The sequence below is a fragment of the Electrophorus electricus genome, chromosome 2, assembly GCF_041902795.1.
Source record: "Electrophorus electricus isolate QZ-2024a chromosome 2, ASM4190279v1, whole genome shotgun sequence".
NCBI classification, from domain to species: domain Eukaryota; kingdom Metazoa; phylum Chordata; class Actinopteri; order Gymnotiformes; family Gymnotidae; genus Electrophorus; species Electrophorus electricus.
The window spans coordinates 8,597,432-8,618,694 of NC_137498.1; the positions used below are offsets into that span (position 1 = coordinate 8,597,432).

Below are 21,263 nucleotides of genomic sequence, written 5' to 3' on the forward strand. Positions count from 1 at the left end.
ATAATCATTTGAAGTACTTTGGGTGTCATAGTGAAATGAACTGACCAAACAGCAGTGAGGGAGGTTATGTTGGGTCTCACCCCCTGAGCTTCTACATCGTGTCTCTATGACAAAGGACGGAGCCACTTAACTAAGAATGAGACCGTCCTCACTGACAATGTGAGAATATCTGATAGATCACTGACTGATAAGGAAGATAGAGGACATACCACACGACAACTTACAAAACCTCCCGCATCTCTATATTTGGTGTGTGTGTTGTGTTGAGGTTAGTTTGTCAGAACTTCATTTGAATATACTTTCTCTCCACTGTAAGTCTAGTTGTCAGATCATTCAGTAGACTGTATTGAAGAGTGTGTGTACGGTGTGTATCAGAAGTCCTGCTGTAGCTGTGTGTAGTGTGTTTGGAACTCAGTAAGAATGCAGGTGTGTGTTTATCTGCTTCTTGTGCTCCATGCTGCTGATGCTGAGTGTGACTTTCTCTCTAGTTCTGTAGATGATCAAATATCTACTCAGCAGCTACTTTATAAGTAACACATGGCCTTATTAAATATATTTATTTATTTCGTTCCATTGGGGGTGTCAGTGATGACCTCTCAACCCTGGCCTAGTAGCAGAGGCCTGACACATGTGGCCTCAGACTCTGTTCTGCTGACACTGTTTTCATATTTGTGTTACATACCGCTCTAGCTCTGACTCTTCCCTCTGTGTGTGTGTGTCAGAAGGTCCTGCGTTCAGTCTCCACCACTGCCAAGTTGCCATTGTTGGGCACTTCAGCAAGACCCTTAGCCCTCATTTGCTCAAGTTGTACTCAGTCATAAGTATAAGTTGCTTTAGATAAAAGTGTCACATAAATGTAAAACTCACTGTGTAGATTTTGCATGAATTCATAGTGCTTATTTGCTCCTGTGAACTTGAATATTCAGCCTGGTGACAAACTGCATGCTTGAACAAGTCAGAATACCACAGACCAAAGGAGGGAGGGAGGACAAATTTGAACAAGTGAAAGTAGGAAGAGGGAAGTGTGTGTGAGCTGAAGTGTTTGTCTCGGTTTCAGTTCTCATGTGTTCACTCACTCACTCACGCCACAGTCCTAAAAACAGTGTGTGTAGGTATGACAGGCTTCGTTGAGGAGCAGTCAGATAGTTCTTCATGTAGTCAGTGATGTCTCCTGCTGCAGGGACATCACACGTACAGTAAGACAGTCACAGATCAGCACTAAAGAGGATAGAGGACAGCACACGACATACACATGCGTACAACAGATGAGTGTGTGTGGGGGTACTCAAGGCAAATATACACATGCACTGCAGACCTGTGTGTGTGTGTGTGTGTGTGTGTGTGTGTGTGTGTGTGTGTGTGTGTGTGTGTGTGTGTGTGTAGACGTATGTGGACATGTGTGACTGGGTGCACAAAGAATAATTCAGGTTGTATATTAACCAGTAAAACAAAATAACAAAATAAAAGCACAGGACAGATGTAGAGTGTAAAGGTTTATGAGCCATGGAAAAGCCCGTTGCTGTGGAGTATGTATGTTTACATGTGAATGTGAGGTGATTAATGGCGGCAGACGTGTGATATCTCTTTAGCCACTTTGTATCTAGTATTATTTGTGTGTCTTTCAGATGTTTTCATGATGCAGTCACATGGTCAGTGTGGGTGTTTGTACCACAAAACATCGTGGAAGAGAACAGGAAATGACAGCAAGAGTTCTCAGCAGTCAGAGGATGACGTAGCACCATGTGTGTTTGGGGAAGTTTAAAAAGAACTGCTAATCATAAAATGAAAAGAAGAAATAAGAGCTCTGGCCAAGTTCATTTGTTCTCAGTTCCTCTCTGCTGGGTGGACATTAGGGTCAGGTGGACTGAAGTACTGCTGAGAGACTGCTGGAGTCAGTGTGTGTCCACAGTGGTAGTGGAGTTCTGGGTGTAGAGTTGTCAGTGTGTGCTGGGAGGTCAGTGGTGTTTCCATAGTGACAATGCTGCTGAGTTTGTGTCTTTTCTTCACTGTGCTTCATCTCACTGTGCTTCAGCTGGGTATTGTTGACTCTCCAGGAGATCTGTGTACTCATATCACACCTGAATGAGGAGGATGAGGGAGACTACAGGTGTAATATTAATGGGGGTGAATACACAGTCATGAAACTCACTGTTACAGGTAAAATACATCAGACCAGACATAAAAAAAAACTCACCTGTATGTTGCTTTTTTAAGCATACATTAAGCATACATTTCACTCACTATGACAAAGGACAGAGCCGCTTAACTAAGAATGAGACCGTCCTCACTGACAATGTGAGAATATCTGATAAATCACTGGCTGATAAGGAAGAAAGAGGACATACCACACGACAACTTACAAAACCTCCCGCATCTCTCATTTCAAATGTCTTTGCCATCTCCACGTAGGACATTCTAAAGATCATCATGGAGTTGTACTTCTTAATCACATGATTATTATGATGACATAACAGTTTATTTGAACTGTGTGTCTATAATGATCTACTTTGGTACCTGGGTGTTCCACTGACTGCACATCCACAGCTGGACATATGAATCCACATGCTCGTGTGGGAGGACCTGTTCTCTGTTTTGGTCACTATTCTCCAGTGAGCAAAATCCAGACTAGACCAGTACCTTCAACCATGGCATCATTTCAAAGACTTACTCACAGCACAGAGACCCCAGATAAAGGTAAGAAGAAAAAAATCTGATATGTTTTGATATTGTGTGAAGATATTACAGAGAAATTAACTATCTACAGTTTTCAATTTTGTACACAAGCAGTTTTGAGCTTTATTGAGATTTTAATCAGATCTCTCTCTTTCCACTTATAGGTATAATACCCTTCAGCAGTTTTGTTTTAAACACTATGTCAGTATTATATTTCTGAGAGCTCCAGTCACAGTGTTCTCCCCAACATCCAGGGATCCAGGCAGCAGCTTGGGATGTCAGTGATAGGGAGCCCTCTGGAGTAGCCATGGCTAGAGGAATATCCCCTAGCATTGGAGCAGCACACTTCACCTTGGGGCACACCTGTTCTGTGCTGTCCGAATAGCTAAACCTTGAGTGAAGTCCTGTGAGCAGTCCGTTTGTTGGTGAGAGCGTCAGTGTACTGTGGTGGTCGGTCATTCTGTGACAGCCCGAGTGCCACAGGGCAAGGAGCAGGACACACAGACCTCCCACAGACATTTATGAGACATGAACGATATGCAAAATGGCACTCACACACAATAAGCCGTGCGAACATGAGAAACATCTAACCTGACCACAAATAACGCAAATAATGACCGACAAATAACTACACACATACAGGAGTTTCAATACAAACATAAATGAAACACAGAATAAGGTGCAGGTGTGAAATAACAAGGGGTCGTGGTCACAAATAAGACACAAGTCACAAAAAACAATCAATAGTGAACTTCCATTGCACGCAGCGGGCTGTACCATGTGGTCAGTGGGAAGAAGCCTGTTTCCATGACATCACACAGACATCCACATTAGCACTAAGACTAGAACATAATAATAAGTAATCATAGTAATCAAACAATCAGAGAAAGTAATTAACACATGGGGACAGAGTCAGTGTTACTTTGAATAATCACTATTGGTGGTAACAGTACAGTGACATTTACAATAGTGTTATAGATAATTATGCCTTTGTAACATTATTAGTTATTGTATTTACTCACCCCTACCCATAATTAAGAGAACGGAGTCAAAATTTAGGAGCATCAACAGTTCTTATGAGTTCATGTGTAATTAAAATGTCAAAGCAAAACTTATTCAAATTAACATTCCAAATTTATTGCTGTGTGTATCTTGCGGACAGAAGTACATCAGAGTTTCATCTGAATACACTTCCTCTCCACTATAAGTGTAGCTGTGAAGTCATTCAGTAGAACGTATTGAAGAGTGTGTACGGTGTGTATCAGCAGTCCTGCTGTAGCTGTGTGCAGTGTGTGTAACTCAGTAAGAATGCAGGTGTGTGTTTATCTGCTCCTTGTGCTCCACACTGCTGATGGTGAGTGTTACCTTCTCTCTACAGGTGTTGTCATCCTCATAAATTCATTTACACAAAGGTATTTATATCTGGGAGTAGCAGAGAGCAATAGCTCATCACTTACCCCAGATTCGGTCTATCGACCAAGAAATTTTGCCTCTTTAGTTTAGAATAAAAGCAGTTAAATGCGAACGTTGCTAACAAACACTGGAGGTCTACAGCAACTCAAATATAGCCTTCGTAAATACATGCTCACAAACTTCTCTCAAGCCGGTCAAACTGCATCCAAGTGTTAATAAATGTCTCCCAGACTAGTGTGTCCTATAACTCACTGTGAACTAGACAAGTTAAGAAACACATCACCGGGAAGCGACCTGGATGAGGTTTGAGGACATGTAGCTCGATATCTGACTTATTTACAAATCCTATTAGCTATCGTTGCTGTTGGCTTCCAGTGTTTGTTAGCAATGTTAGCAGCTTTTGTTCTAAACTAAAGGAGCAAAATATGGACTTCAAATATGTCTTGTCCACCCAGGTTAAGGGAGAATAAAGTAAATTTGTTGACTTTATTTGTTAAGTGGCACTGAAATCTGCGCTGTGGTTCGGTCCGGTAGAGAGTAACCGGTGCTAATTACTTCCTAATTGCTAATTAGTTACTTCAGACCAGCATAAGGTAGGAATTGTAGGAACATTACTAAGACTGACAAAATTAAGAAACAGAGTATTGTGACTCTAACTAGGAAAATTTCGGTCTATAAGTTTGTACTTTTATAAAACTTTTATATATATATATATATATATATATATATATATATATATATATATATATATATATATATATATATATATATAAAATGTGCTCACTTGTTTATTTCTGTTTGTGTTATTTATTCCTCACTTGTTCATTCTGTGTATGATGCAGTTCTTGTCTACTACCCACTTCTGTATCCAGCTGCCTATGACAGAGGTCACACCTCATTGTGGTTGATTTGTATATGTGGTACAGTATTTTACATGTGGTGTATGATGTATGTGTTTGGTGCTTCTGTGTGTTTTCCAAAGTGGGGAGTGGGTGTGGGTTTGGGGGAGAGACTACAGAGGATTCTGATCTCATGAGTGTTGACATACAAAATGTCACATGCTTTATGAAAAGCAAACACTTCATCCAAAACTATTTCCAAAATGATATTTTTGCATCAAGCATCTATACAAATCTAAAATGTATGGCTTTTTCTGCATGGCAACTACACACTGATATGATAAATGGAAAACACTACTAGCTTGTGTTTTTTAAGTTTCCAATTTGCAGAGCACAGCATTCTGCTGTAAAGGTCTGTCATAGTACTCACACGTACATGTATTTTCACAAATATACAGACTATGTATGTATATTCAGTACATACACACCATAAAGTAAAACACAATTACAAGGGGAAAGTAAAATTTTTTGCATGAACATTACTGCAACACACATGCTGTATATACTGTTATATATAGAAGATAACAAAATAGGCTTGTAATAATGAAACAGAAATTAGGGTGCATCTTGTCTCCTGCAAGGGTTTGGCTACAAGATCTTATCAACATCACAGATGTCTGGTCAGGCAGTGAGGGAAGTACCACCTGGAGTGACGTATCCACCCCTGACATGCTCCATCATCAATGTCACCACAAGCTTCCTCCATCACCTGGAGAAGGTGTATGTGTAGGTGGGCTGTTGATCATGGACCTTCCACCTCCATGCTGAAAAGAACTCCTCAACAGGATTTAGGAAGTGGTGGAAGGTGAAGCACAACACATCATGGGTGTTCAGCGTGTACCAGAGCAGCCTGGCAGAAACTTGTTATTGTAGACAACAACAAACCTGGACTGCTCTGGTCCAGTCCCCTGGTGATGGGGAATGAGTGTGTTGTGTAGTGTATGGAGGAAGGTGATGACGTGGGCAGTTGTAGGGACCAAGAGTGACATCATGATGAATGACATCATTCTGGCTAATGGCTGCACACATTGTGACATCACTCATGTGCTGCTCAGGGACACTGACTATAGTGTAGTGACTTAGATTAGGCTGGACCCCTGCTCAGCTCTTCTGAAACACAACCCATGCTTAACTATTTGGTCAACCAAAGTAGCCCAGATCTCATCAGTGATGGATGCTCTTCCTCATCCTCTCCTTCCAGTATTGGCCTCCATTTATATCCGACAAAGATATCGAGCCACGTTGGTGGCCCGAGTGTTGATGGGTGTGGACCAGGACGTGCAGACCCCCTCGTCTGTGAAAGACGTTTATTAACATAAAACATGGGACAACAACAGTGGCACTCTCATACAGCGGGTGAAATAAGTATTGAACACGTCACCAATTTTCTAAGTAAATATATTTCTAAAAGCGCTATTGACATGAAATTCTCACCAGATGTCGGTAACAACCCATCCAATCCACACATGCAACGAAATCAAACCATAGATGTCCATAAATTATGTGTAATAATGAGAAGTGACACAGGGAAAAAGTATGGAACACATGAAGAAAGAGAGGTGCAAAAAGCCATGGAAAGTCATGACACCAGCTGAAATCTATCAGTAATTAGAAAGCAATCCTGCCAATTAGTGCAAATTAAATTAGATAGTTCAACTGATGGCCTATAAAAAGGTGTCTCATTAGCAAGGTGCCACACAAGAAACATCTCCTGATGGGTAAAAGCAGGGAGCTCTCTCAAGACCTTTGCAACCTTCTTGTTACAAAACATACTGATGGCATTGGTTACAGAAGAATTTCTAAACTACTGAAGTTTCCAGTGAACACTGTTGGGGCCATAATCCGGAAGTGTAAAGAACATCATTTCACCATAAACCGGCCACGACCAGGTGCTCCCCGCAAGATTTTAGACAGAGGAGTGAAAATAATTATTAGAAGAGTTGTCCAAGAGCCAAGGTCCACCTGTGGAGAGCTACAGAAAGACCTGGAATCAGCAGGTACAATTGTTTCAAAGAAAAAAAGTAATGCACTCAATCCCCATGGCCTGTATGCACGCTCACCACCCAAGTCTCCATTGCTGAAGAAAAAGCATGTTGAAGCACATTTAAAGTTTGCTCAATAACATTTAGACAAGCCTGTGAAATACTGCGAGAATATAGTCTGGTCAGATGAGACCAAAATTGAACTCTTTGGATGCCGTAATACACACGATGTTTGGAGGCCAAAAGGCACCATACCAACAGTGAGGTTTGGAGGTGGGAACATCATGGTGTGGGGCTGTTTTTCAGCATATGGCACTGGCACGCTTCATATAATTGAAGGAAGAATGAATGAACAAATGTACCGAGACATTCTTGATAAAAAAATCTGCAGCCATTTAGATGAAAGGAGGGTGGACATTTCAGCAAGACAATGATCCCAAAGACACAGCCAAGGAAACTCTCAATTGGTTTCAGAGAAAGAAAATAAAGCTGGTAGAATGGCCCAGCCAATCTAATTGAAAATCTATAGAAGGAACTAAAGCTCAGAGTTCATAGAAGGAGTTTGGATTTGAAGAGTGTTTGTGTGGAAGAATGGGCCAAATTGACACCTGAGCAATGCATGCGACTAGTTTCTCAATACAGGTGTCTTGAAGCTGTCATCACCAACAAAGGCTTTTGTACGAAGTATTAAATAAATTTCAATAAGCATGTTCCATACTTTTTCCCTGTGTCATTTCTCATTATTACACAATTTATGGACATCTATGGTTTGATTTCTTTGCATGTGTGGATTGGATGGGTTGTTACCAACATCTGGTGAGAATTTCATGTCAATAGCACCTTTAGAAATATATTTACTTAGAAAATTGGTGACGTGTTCAATACTTATTTCACCCGCTGTATGTCATATAATGCCGTAGCAAGCCAACTGCCTCAGCTACAACAGCAAAATAAATTAACTTTGCAGAACCTTTTCAACACAGCTCTACTGCCCTAAGCAACCACCTGCTATGTTCTACGTATGAACCCTTTCACACCAAGCACTGGACCAGAGTCACCTGTTTGGGATAAAAGATGATTTTCACATTTGGTGTTTTTTCTTGAGTCTGAGTGAGACTGTTTCTATGTCACTGATCTGGTTTCACATTGTGTACAATTCTGCAGAACCATCTGCTCTACTTTGGTGTTCAACCCTCCTGATCAAGCTTGTCTGTCCAATGCATTGGTGAATTTGTACACCAATAATGTGTACATGTGAACCATACCACAGCTCAGTTAGAATGGTTTCCAGTTTAAGGTCCTAAAGACAAAGAAACAGACAGTGGCATCCAACTGCTGTCAGTGAACTGCACTCTACACACATTCTGCTGTCAAACTGCACCACACACACACGATGTACTTGATGAACAGTAGGTGTAAACAGAAACCACAACTCTTTCCTGCTTTGGCTCTTTATTTCTGAAACAACAATAGACTCTCACAGTGCAAGTGACGCATACAGAAAACGGTTAGCATTTGACTCTAAAATGACTTGCTTAATAACAGAAAAATGTGCTACTATTTAAAGATTAAATATACAAAAATGCTTCGAGATACAGAAAATGCAGAAAAGACAATCTGCTGACAAAAATCCATAATGTAACAATAAAACAAATAGTTTTTGCAAATGTACAGAACAAAAACGGTACTTGCTTGTAGGAGTCACAATTTTAGTTGTAGATTTAGCGGTTAGCCTCCTTTCCCAAGCAGAAGATGAACCCAAAAGGAATAAAACCCACGTACTCTGGTTCTTGGAGTGGCTACACTGTAATGTTATCAGTCTTAGTCCTGCCCCTGTTACTGTTAGTCCTCCACCTACAATTCCTAACTTATGCCAGTCAGAAACCACACCTGAAGTAACTAATTAGCAGTTAATTAGTAAAATACAGCAAATTATACAAAGTCAGCACTGAAACCAAGACAGAAGAACATAACAGTTAATTGGCTAGATACCATACAATAAAAGTCCCTGTGTGTGTGTGTGTGTGTGTGTGTGTGTGTGTGTGTGTGTGTGTGTTCAGGTTTGTTAATTTAGTTTGATCCTGGCATATTCTGTATTATCTCCATTATCCATTGCTCTGGGTGCTGGTCTGGTGGTGTTAATTTGGGCTACAGTAGAATACATTACATCATCCTGCAGAAAATATCACAATTACAAAATATTAACACACATACAGACTAATGCACACCCTGTTGAGTGGATTAATACAAGTGTTAATATAATAAATGTATTGTATTGCAGAGGTGTTAATGGGTGTTAATTGTAATATACATTTAATCCATAACTGCGCATGTAAATCTAATTCATGGCAGCACGTGTGTAATCTGTTTATACATTCACAAACATTTAAACACTCACCGGCCACTTTTATAAAGACACAGAAATCACCTGCAGTCTGTAATTTAATATGTGCACATATCTTGCAGGTGTGCACCACTGTTTACTGGGTGACCACTGGAGCACTGCTGAATGGATCCTACCTGAATGGTGGACCACTCTAAACAAAGAAGTGTCTCTGCAGTGGTAGTGTCTTTAGAGCATGTATGAGTGTGTAACAAGAAAAGCAGTGTGTCTGAAGTTTATACACAAGCCTGTGGAACTGTACACAGGTATATAACGCAGCTAGAAGATAACTGGATGTAGTGTAAAGGTGATCCTATTAAAGTAGCTGAGCAGAGTAACCATATACATACATCATCTGCCCTTTTTAATACAAATGATAAATGTGTGTTGATCAATTTTTCTTTAGTTAATGAGTGCTTACTGAAGAGAGCTTGAAAACTAGTCTGACCAAAATGAATTTTTCCAGTACACAAAAGATGCCCAGATGACATACTGCTATGGCCAAATAATCCAGTACGTGACCAGGCATGTCTCCATGGTGTACAGCATCTCATCATGCAACGGTGGCCGTAAATCACAAGTGGGTAGAACTTCATACGTTCAAGTGACCCCTTAGTATGGTTTGCGTTTTAGTACACACTGGATATTATGCATCATATTACTACAGGGAACAGTAAACATTATACGGTATATAATGAGTCCAGTACGCAGCATAAGTATGTAGTAAACTATTTTGTATATGGCCCAAATGTTTCTTGCCTCATGTCGGTGTTACATGAAGGGATTGGCTGGCAATTACATTATTTCGATCTTAACGTTGTAGTCATGTACAGAATGTCAGAACAATCATGCAGAAACAGTCACATTCACTGATCCAAGCTTTGACACTGTAGAACAGATCTGTGCACTGAATCAGAGTTCACTGATATTATAACATGGATGTGTGACACTCACCTGTGTCTGCTGATCTCTCCTCTGTCCTGTTTGTCCCTCTCTGCTCACCGTCTGTTCACGTCTCTGAACTACAAAATTAACTCAGTGTGAGATGGATGTGGATATGTATGTATTCATGTGTGTGTGTGTGTGTGTGTGTATGTGTACCTCTGTATCTCCAGCAGATGACTCCTCCTAATCCCATCAACAGCAGTAAAACCCCCACACCAGCTAATATGACATGACGTGTGTACAGTGGAGAAGTGTGAGCACCTGCATGTGGGAATGTGGGAAGCATTTATATTACATTTAAATGTATTAATTGTCATTTTAAATATTATATTGTATGAATGTTTAACAAGCATTCAAAGCATATTCTTATTGACACACAAGCAAATAGAAAAGAACATGAATGGGTCTGTAATACGTCTCTACAGGCTCAGTTTGAAGTTACAGAGTCAGGCATTATACTTCATTGAGAGTTTACATTAAATGACACATTAAATAACTTTTATTCTCAGAAACATCACAGATTTAAAGAAACCATTTAACCATTTGGAGACGTCATTGTAGTAGTAGGTTTAGTTGAAGCTGTTGGACTTGTTGTGTCAGTGTCCACTGGAGGAGGATTTACAGGTTTATATGGAGCCTCTGCAAGAATAGAAAAGTGTGATCAGTTATAAGTAATGAGGGTTCAGGACTGTTATGTATTTAACAAGTTTAGATTTTGTACTACAGAACTGATGTATGTACAGTTTGGCCAAACAGACGTGTTCAGTTCTCTGTGTGTCAGTGGTGGTGATACGTTGGCTACGTCTGAAGCTGCAGGGCTCTGTAGGTGCAGTGTGTCCTTTAGTCGTTTTCTGAGAGTGAATGAATTAGGGGCTCCTGGGTCGGGTCTCTCTCTCTCTCTCTCTCTCTCGCTCTCTCTCTCTCTCTCAGTTCATTTCAGTTCAGTAAGCTTTATTGGCATGACCATATACAACTATAGTATTGCCAAAGCGGTATTACAACATGAACATTACACAACATTACAACCTTTGCAATTATGGAAATTAAGAATTCTGTTATAAAAGAACTTGAAGAGAAACTGTAATTGGTCTGAAATAATAATAATTAGAAGAAGTAAAAGTGAAAAGAAAGGAAAATAAATAAATAATAAGGATGGAAAATAATAAATACTTAATAATAACAAATAGTTAATAATAATAAATAGTTAATAATGATAAATAGCTAGGTAACTTTTATAAACTGGGTAATATAGTCTCTGTGTGTGTGTGTGTGTGTATGTTTGGGTGGGTTAATCACTGTCCCTCATCTTATGGCAGGCAGATATGTATCACCCAGCTAAAGTGCTGCTTTCCTTCTTTTTGCCCAGTAGGATGGGCAGTTTGTCAGTGTTAGACAGACACTTAAAGTTGGGGTGGACCGTCTCAGATTTTTTTTGCTGACAGAGTCTCTGTTCTCTGGGCAGCCATAACATTTATATCGGCTGGTCTGGACGGCCAGGCTGTGTTCTCTGCTTTGTGCTTGTGTTTGTGTTCCAGTGGGTGATGTAGTTTAGTTTGTGAAGTGTAATAATTTGGTTTGGTCTGATTGTTTGTACTTCAGACTGGTCCTGATGTGTTAGTGTTAGTGTGTGTTAATGAACTCAGTGTCAGCACCAGCTGTGAGAGGAGACTCTTCTCTCTGCTCTTTTTTTTCTCTCTCTCTCTCTCTCTCTCTCTCTCTCTCTCACACACACACACACACACACACACACGCATATTTATTACAACTCAAGGAGATGCGTTGACGTTCACCGCCTTGTTGTATTGTGAAAAGGAAGCGCAACGCTATTTTGTTTCATAAAGTCAAACGTTGTTTTTACCCCCATTCTTTGTCTTTTTAAAATTTTCTTTCTATCTCTCCCTCTCTCCGTCCCTCCTTCCTTCTCTCTCTCCATCTCTCGCTCCCTCCCTCCCTCTATCTATATACACTATGTATATATAACAGGATAGCGGACAAGAGTCATTAACTACATGCATGAAATACAAATACAAACAGAAGATGTAACTAGAAACAGACAGAAGTAGAACTGCAGATCCTGCCGCTGGATAGATTTTTTGTTTTATGTAGTACAGTAGTTATTGGTACAGATCAGTCACTATATGCAGTCAACAACATTTCATACATTAAATATACAAGAGGTTGGTTTACCTGTTACTTGGAGTTTGACGTCTATAAGATGATGACTGCTGATGCTACACCTGTACTGTCCCCAGTCCTCTTTAGTCAGACCAGATATGAATAGAGAGAAATTTCCTGGAGCAGTAACCAGCTTAATTCTATCAGTGTAACGGTTTGTCTGGTCAGTTGGGTAGATGAAATTAGATTCTTCTATAAAACTCCATCTGACGGTTTTTGGCTCGGCCAGCAGTTCAGTGCAGTAACAGGGCAGCAGGACAGACCCTCCCACGTATCCACTCAGCACTGTGGGAGGATTCACAACATCCTTACAGACTAGAGAGAGCAGAAACACTGACATGTTACACTACTGTTATGAAGTAACCTGTACAACCAGTGACATTCTTCTGTGAACCATCATATGAAGACAAAACAAATCCATTTGTGAAATGTTTAACATCCTTTTGTTACAGAATTGATGCAAGTTTATGCTCTCTGTCACATGCATTAAAATATAAATGGATTTGAAACATCGTGTAGAGTCAGTGGTTGTAGCCCATCTGGTGTAACACACAGTTAGTGTTAACCATCCTCCAACTCCAGTCATGGTCATTGTCTGACCACTGAACCACTGCTGGCTGGATATCTTTCACTGTCAGAACACTCTCAACCTACCAGTAGCACTGAATCCAGTAACACTGCTGTACCTGAACCACTCATACCAGTACAACACCCACTACCAAGCCTCCAGCACTGTAGTGGGATTGACGTGTGGAGAATGGTTCAGTATCCACATATACTGGGACATCTGTGGTCAGAAACTGACCAGTGATATCCTGCGTGCAGGGTGACACACAAACTGTGTAAGACACCAGGTGGACACAGTCTGTAATTATACCTACACATTCACTTATTAGAGGTACTGAAAGTGTTCAGTGAGGGCAGGTGAAATGTATGTTAGTTGTGTTTAACTCTTCTAGACTGGTGACAGAGGGTGTCTGGTGACTAATATCTGAGGATAATGTGGTCCACATGTTAGATACATAAATATGTAATGGTGTTTCTCTATTTTTAAATGTCCTGTTTTTGAATTTTAGTAAAATGTGATGTATGTGTGTCTAATAAAGTCTGTGGTGAATGTATTTATATTACATTTATATTTATGTTTGAAAAGCGAAGTTCATGATGGAGATCCATCAGGCGAAATCTACTTAGGAGATTTTAATTTGTCCGTGTTTCTGAATAATATTTTACCTGAAACATAAAGTTTGATGTCTTTGTATTTATTCCCTTTAGTTAGACATCTGTAGTCTCCCTCATCCTCCTCAGTCAGGTGTGATATGAGTAGAGAGAGATTTCCTGGAGAGTGAGCAGTACCCAGCTGAAGTCTGTTTCTGTACTGTTCACTCTCACTGGAGATCTCTGTATAACTGGAGTTTTGGTGTTTCTGCCAGGTGAAACTCTCAGGTCTGGTTTGTGGGTCAGTGCAGGAACAGGGCAGTAGTACTGAGTCTCCTGCATATGCAGTGATGTCTGTGATCTTCTGATGTTCCAGTATACAGCCTGCAGAAACACACCAGTAGAAGACCTTCACCATCAATCCCCTCATGTACATGTCCCAACATTTGAGTTTCATCTCTTTACTCTTTTCATCTCTTTTCTCTTTAACATGGCTTAACTATCTCAAGCACACAGTGATTTGTGATTGTTCAGAGTAACATTTACTATACAACCATGTACTGACTACTTACTTTACTCTGATTATTATGCTCTAGTCTGAGCACTGAATCCGATATGCATGGGTTATATGTAATTAGATATAACTGCACCACAATGACACATTGAGTTCAAGGTTTGGTTTACAACTGAAAGCAGCCTACTAACCAAATCTTAAATTCTACCTTACATGTTCAGGTAATATACAACACACACACGCACACACACAATTTTATTCTCACCACCTACTTTATTAGAAACAGTAACATCACCCATTGGCACTAGTGTCCACATGTGCCTTTAAAGTGCCTTTTATAGGTGGTCAGAGATGTCGTCTCTAACTGAACTCTTATAGATGTTTTCAGTGTTTCTTATAAAGTAGCTACTGAGTAGATATTTGATGATCTACAGAAGTAGAGAGAAGGTTACACTCACCATCAGCAGCATGGAGCACAAGGAGCAGATAAACACACACCTGCATTCTTACTGAGTTACACACAAAATACACACAGCTACAGCAGGACTGCTGATACACACCATACACACACGCTTCAGAACTACACTCTACTGAATAATATGACAACTACAGTTATAGTGCAGAGGAAGTGCATTCAGATGAAGTTCTGACCAACGTCTATCCCCAACACAGACACACATAAGTAAGAATGACAACATTCTCACTCACATATATAGTGATCCTGTAGGGTTTAATACATTGTCATTTGGTATGTCTTCTTTCTTCTTTATCAGTCAGTAATCTAGCAGATAGTTTCACATCATCAGTGAGAACGTCGACATTGTAACTTGAACGTTTCAGTCCGTTGTCATAGAGACAAAATGTGGTTGCCAGTGGGAGTGACCTAAAATGACCTCCCTCAGTGCTGTTTGGTCAGTTCATTTCTCTATGACATAGTCCAAAGCTTCGAATCAGTACAATAAAGAAGAACCTCAAATGCTTCACAGGACTTCATATGCACATCATTTCCAAAAAGGAAGTAAAAACACATCTGCAGTTAAAAACAAACCTGCATTCCACAACACACTACATACAGCTACAGCAGTAATGCTGCTACACATCTTATACACTCTACAAAACTACAGTGTACTGAACACTGAAAACTGCAGCCCAGACTACAGTCTGTCTAGTGGAACCACCATACAACTATAACCTGGAACTCTACAACTCTCTCAGTAGAACTCCACTGAAATTCTCCACCCACTAATATCCACAGTAGAGGGGAAGTGTGTTCAAGTGCAAAATAAATTATTCCTCCACTTCTTTCTCTCTCACATACAGACTAAATCTAACAGTGAAACAGTGTCTTTCTAGTGTCATAACTTCCTCCTGAGCTTCCCAGTGTTCAGTCCCCATCCTCAGTAAAGTGATCCTGCAGTAAGAAGTAGTGCTACACAGTGATCTCCCTCAGCACTGTTTGGACACATCATTTCACTCCTGCACTTAGTGATCAGAGGACCAAACTGAATGTGTAGCTTAGCAAATATTAGACAGATCAGACAGGAAGAGCTCTAGATTACATGCTGATCAAAATAAACATTGATCATTTAATCAGGTAAACATGAGCATTGTCTGATAACATTCATATTATTCATAAAGTACAGGTAGAATGCAGCAGTCTATGATCATGTTGTAGTTTTCATACTATTAAGAAAAAAACTACTTAAGAGAAGCTGTGAAATCCACCCACTGACACAGAACCACTAAAGGAGTCACCAAAGTAAAGACGACTTTGGATGTAGACAGTACAATGTCATCACAACCCAACAGTTATCACAGGAAATAGAAACATTTTCTCACCTTTTCTCTGTTACTTTGTTCTTTTTGTTGTTAAAGCTGTCAAAAGCTGTTTAACAACTGTTTGCTAAATGCTGAATATCTGTAAAGTAACTAATTGAGGCTGTAGGCTTGTGTGCACTGCACTGTAGCAACACAAATAAAATAAAATAAAAACTTAAAGACAAAAACCCCAAAAAACAAAAATAGTAATAAAAAAATGTATAAATGCTAAATGGTGAATATCTGTAAAGTAACTAATTGAGGCTGTAGGCTAGTGTGCACTGCAGTGTCACAACAACAACAACAACAACAACAAATAAAAACTGTAAAAAGACAACCTCCCCACCCCCCAAAAAAAGTACAAATACTAATAAATAAATGTATAAATATAAGAACTGAGAACAGCAATAGAGAGTGGGTTTCCTTGCCTAGTACCTCTATGCACATTTTGTGATGGTACTACATTAGTACTGACTGTGGCCTTAGGTGTGGTTTTAAAGATTTTATGCAATGTGAGGAGAAAAACTTCCAGTTTTCTTTATTGAAGGCCTTCTCTGCATAGCAGTTTCTAATATGTGGAGTGAGGTGTAACATATTTGTCACGGTTGGCCGGGCAGCCAGAGGGAGGGACACACCCACTCCTGCTAGGGATCACACTAAACACCTGCCTCATTCCCAGTCTCCTGCCTACTAATCACCTTCACCTGTTCCTTGTTCATTCTCTCTATTTAAACTCACAGGTCAAGAGAGAGTGCAGCACATTAGTGGCCTGTCGGACTGCTCACTCCCAACGTGTACATCGCTACAAGGACTATTGGAACAGAGTAGTGTTTGTCGTTAGTAGCGGTATCGTCACATATTGACAATGGAAAATAAAGAGCACTTTGGCGCAACCTTGCCTCTCGCTCCCTCTGAACTGCCACCGTCACAGTATTAGGTTAAGTAGTCTACCCTGTTAATGGCTGAGTGTCTCCTTTGATGAAACCAGTTTGATCAGAGTGTAACAGTGATGGACTAATATGTTCTAATCTAATGGCTAATGCTTTGCAAATTTTTTTATCCATTGTTTGTTTCCAAGAGATGATATAGTTTTACTTAGAGATCGGGTTTGTACTTAGAGATGTAGATTTAATTAAAAGGACCAAATAAGGACGGACTTTAGTAAAACGTGTTCAGAGTTGTAGACCAGTACCACAGACCAAACATCTTTCACCTCCAAGGCAGCCTGACTGCTGTCCAAGGTGCTGAAACTGTACCCTTCAGCCAGGTTCAGAACCTGTGCTGTATACAGCTGCCCTGTATATGGCTGCCCAGTGGGACCCAGACAGGAGCCCCTGGTGCTTCCTCAGCTGTAACTGTAGCCACTCACCTTCCCATCAAACCAAATACACCAAAAGGTCTTTGGAGGGCGTATATCCTACATTTTTCCTTTATTTTATAATTTTCTTTGGTGTCCTCTTACAATGTTTTTGTGGCGTTATCTTCCAAAAAGAGTCATAATTCAGTTTTACACAACCATTTTCCAACCTCTCTTTATCCCTTGGAATTAAACAGGCAGTTTCTGTTGCTGTGCCTTTAAGATGTAAGATAAATGAGCTCTGTTCTGATTGGCTGCCCTGTATTGTGCTTCATTTAAAAAGCACTAAGAGCTGAAATATGTCTGAAAACTGCAATGTAGGTGTTAGGGGTTAAACTGCTGTAGGCCAAAGAGGCAGAGATAAGTAAATGAGCTGGTTCTCATGACATCAGAGAAACAGTGATTTCAAAACAGGTTATTTTTACAGATTATATTCTATATATAGACTGTAAGGAATTGGAGAGTAAACAATGTGTTTTGAAAATGTAACAATATTTACATATTACTTAAAAATTATTTATTTCAATAAAGTGAGTGACATTCAGTTTTCCATGGTAGGGGCCCTTTAAGGACATGGGCCCAGATATGACTTTGGCAAAACCAATAAGCAGAGTCAGTCTGCACTGTTTGTATTTGGTACCTTTTGTGGTGCTGTGGTTGTTAAGGTGCAGTTCCATCTCTGAATCAGCATCTCACCTATTCCCCTTCAGTCTTGTTGTTACACTTGTATTCCACATTATGTTTGAGTTACTGTTTCTTTTCAAGAACACAGAAGGTAAACACATGTGCTACAGTTTACAAACTTGATGCAAATTCCTGAACGCTATACAAATTCAGAAAACACTTTATTCAAAATGACGTGTGCTATATTTTGGAAATGCGAGGCAACTTCAGAAAACAGTTCCGTTGTGTTGTGACTGAGTTTGCAGCATTTCTGAAGTTGCACTGCATTTTGGATCTGTAGCAAACGCGTTTCCATTCTAATGAATTTGCTTTTTTTTAATTTTTGCATTTTCTGCACAATGGGTCTTCACACCCACCGTAGAGCTGGACCTGGATACCTCACTTGTCTTGCCAAATGTATTTATCCAACACTAGTCCAACTCTATATCCTGTAGGTAGTGAGTTCTGCCCCTCCTCAGGTCTCCATGGTAAGACAGAGTAGTATCATCTTGGATATGATGAGTATGTCAGAATTCATGAGATCAGAACTCACTGTAGCCTCTTCCTGGAACCCACCCCCACGCCCCACTTAGTAAAACACACAAAGCCACCAAACAAATACATCATACACCACATGTAAAGGACTGTACCACATATACAATCAACAGGCAGCTGGATACATAAGTGGGTAGTGAACATGAGCTGCATCATATACAGAATGAGGAAAAAATGAGGAAAAAATACCACTAACAGAAACAGTGTGTGTGTGTGTGTGTGTGTGTGTGTGTGTGTGTGTGCAGCAGCATGTGCTCAATTGATTGACAAATGAGGAATAAATAACACAAACAGAAATAAACAATTGAGCACATTTCACCCATAGCACCCAGTGCACCCAGATTAGCAATACATATGTGAGGAGGAAGCGGTGCATGCTGGGAATTCTCACATCTGTAAACTGGTAGCCATGACTATGGTGACATCAGAATAACTTAGGAATAAATAAGAAAACAGTCTTTAAACTGGAGTCACTGGAATTTATGCTGCCAGAGTCAGTTAATGATTGACTGATTAAACCATGAAGTTCAGAGCTGAATCTCTGTCACTGATGAGGATTTGGAAACTGTTTGACAGTCTTCATGGGTGAGTGAAAGAAGTAAACATGTCATTCACACACCACTAAGAGGAACAGCACAGCAGAATTTTAAGCACACGGACCCAAAAAGGAAGCATTCGCATATGCATGTCTGTGTGTGTGTGTGTGTGTGTGTGTGTGTTATTTATGTATTGCTAAAGTGCACCAAGTTTAGCAATACATATGTGAGGAGGAAGAAGTGCATGCTAGGAAACTGTACTGTCTCTATGGTTTTATTTTTTTCTTATTTGTTCATTTTTTATTTGTCAATTTTTCTAAGCCTCTATAAGATAAGAGGAACAACATAGGAGAACTTGAAGCCCAAACACCCAACAAGAAGAGAGAGAGAGTGTGAGTGAGTGTGTGTGTGTGTGTGTGTGAGAGAGAGAGAGAGAGCAGGGCAGGGGGTGTTTTTGCATCTACAAGTATCACTTTGAATGTACATTTACTGTGTGTGTAAAATTGTCTTTCTCCAAGTCCTTCAGATGTGGGTCTGGCCATCCTGCAGCAGCTGTGCATGTTTTTGTGTGTGTGTGCGCGTGTGTATGTGCGTGAGAGAGAGAGTTAGTTATGTATTGTTAAATTGTTAAACAGTGCTACAAGTTTGCTAGGAGGAAGAGGTGCTTGCTGGGAAACTGTACTGTTTTTGTGATATTACAGTTTTTTGCAAGACAGAAAAACGGGGACATGTGACAATAATTGAAACCACTAACTCATGTAGCCCATCTCCTGACCTGTTATACTAAACCAAAAGCACCTTCTCTGATTTACACTCATTCTGTATTTCTAAAACACATTTTTTTTCAATACGCTAAACACAATTCTCTATATTGGACACATCATTCAACAGAAATCTGTGTGTTTCTTATAGAAAACCCTCAAATGCAAATGATACATCCATTTATCAATTAACCAAACCCAGTACTCATAGGTGAAGACAATTATGACTAATTTGTACATGGAGCACTATACTTTTTGTAAAGCCTGAGCACTATAAAGAGGCCACAGGCTCGATGTCTTGGTTGGATATCAATGGAGGTCAATATTGGAAAGAGAGGATGAGGACGAGGAAGAGCAACTATCACAGATGAGCTTTGGGCCACTTTGGTTGACCATATGGTTAAGCATGTGCTGTGTTTCAGGAAAGCTGAGCAGGGGTCCAGCCTAATCTGAGTCACTACACTGTACGGAGTGTCAGGAAGTACTATAGTCAGTGTCGCTGAGCAACATGGGGGTAAACCATATAAATAGGCTAAAACAAACAAACAAACAAACAAACACTGTCTAAAAGTGGGAGACAGCTGTCTGGATGAAACCCGCTGGGAAGTCCTGATAGCTGAGACCTCCTGATTGAAATGGATTTATTCATTACCAGTCCAGCTCTTGAACCCGCAGGTAGTGAGCTCTGCCCCTCCTCTGGTTTCCATGGTAATATAGAGTAGTACTGTCTTGTTTGACTGCTAGCTCAATAAGGGATATGATGGGCATGTCAAAATTCACGAGATCAGAATCCTCTGTAGTCTCTCCCCCAAACCCACCCACACTCGGGAAAACACACAGAGGCACCAAACACATACATCACACACCACATGTAAAGGACTGTACCACATATATACAAGTGAGCACATTTCACATACCACACCATAATAAAAAACAAGTTGTTTTTATAAATGTACAGATTTATAGAGCAAAATTATCCTTGTAAGAGTCACAATACTCTTGTACTCTTCTTGTTTCTCAATTTTGTCAGTCCTACTAATGTCCCTACAATTCCTACCTTATGCTGGTCTTAAGTAACTAATTAGCAATTAGCAAGTAATTAGTTACTCTCTACCGGACCGAACCACAGCGCAGATTTCAGTGCCACTTAACGGGTCAGGTCGATGAAGAATCAAATTTACTTTATTTTTGCTTAACCCAGGTGGCCAAGACATGTTTGGAGTCCATAATTTGCTCCTTTAGAAAAAAAGCTGCTAACATTGCTAACAAACACTGGAAGCCAACAGCAACGATAGCTAATAGGATTTGTGAATAAGTCAGATATCGAGCTACATGTCCTCAAACCTCATCCAGGTCGCTTCCCGGTGACGTGTTTCTTCACTTGTCTAGTTCACAGTGAGTTATACGACACACCGACTAGTCTGGGAGACA

General features: G+C 40.1%; 2 protein-coding genes across 2 annotated transcripts in view; both read right to left on the minus strand.

Moving 5' to 3' along the window:
• The window catches only part of LOC145643427 (polymeric immunoglobulin receptor-like), a 31,668-nt gene extending 28,536 nt beyond the window's left edge, over nt 1-3,132 (minus strand). Inside the window, exon 1 of the mRNA XM_081694631.1 lies at nt 2,922-3,132. Coding sequence (XP_081550757.1) covers nt 2,922-3,132 — 211 coding nt within the window. The remainder of the gene's footprint in view (nt 1-2,921) is intronic.
• Nucleotides 3,133-8,409: 5,277 nt separating this feature from the next.
• On the minus strand, nt 8,410-14,064 carry LOC145643429 (uncharacterized). Its single transcript, XM_081694635.1, has 6 exons — nt 13,704-14,064; nt 12,483-12,785; nt 10,836-10,934; nt 10,452-10,556; nt 10,305-10,372; nt 8,410-9,140 (listed from the first exon to the last, which is right to left on the minus strand). Exons 1-6 carry the CDS (start codon nt 14,062-14,064, stop codon nt 9,033-9,035), a joined length of 1,044 nt encoding a protein of 347 aa, XP_081550761.1. The 3' UTR covers nt 8,410-9,032.
• Nucleotides 14,065-21,263: the final 7,199 nt, after the last annotated feature.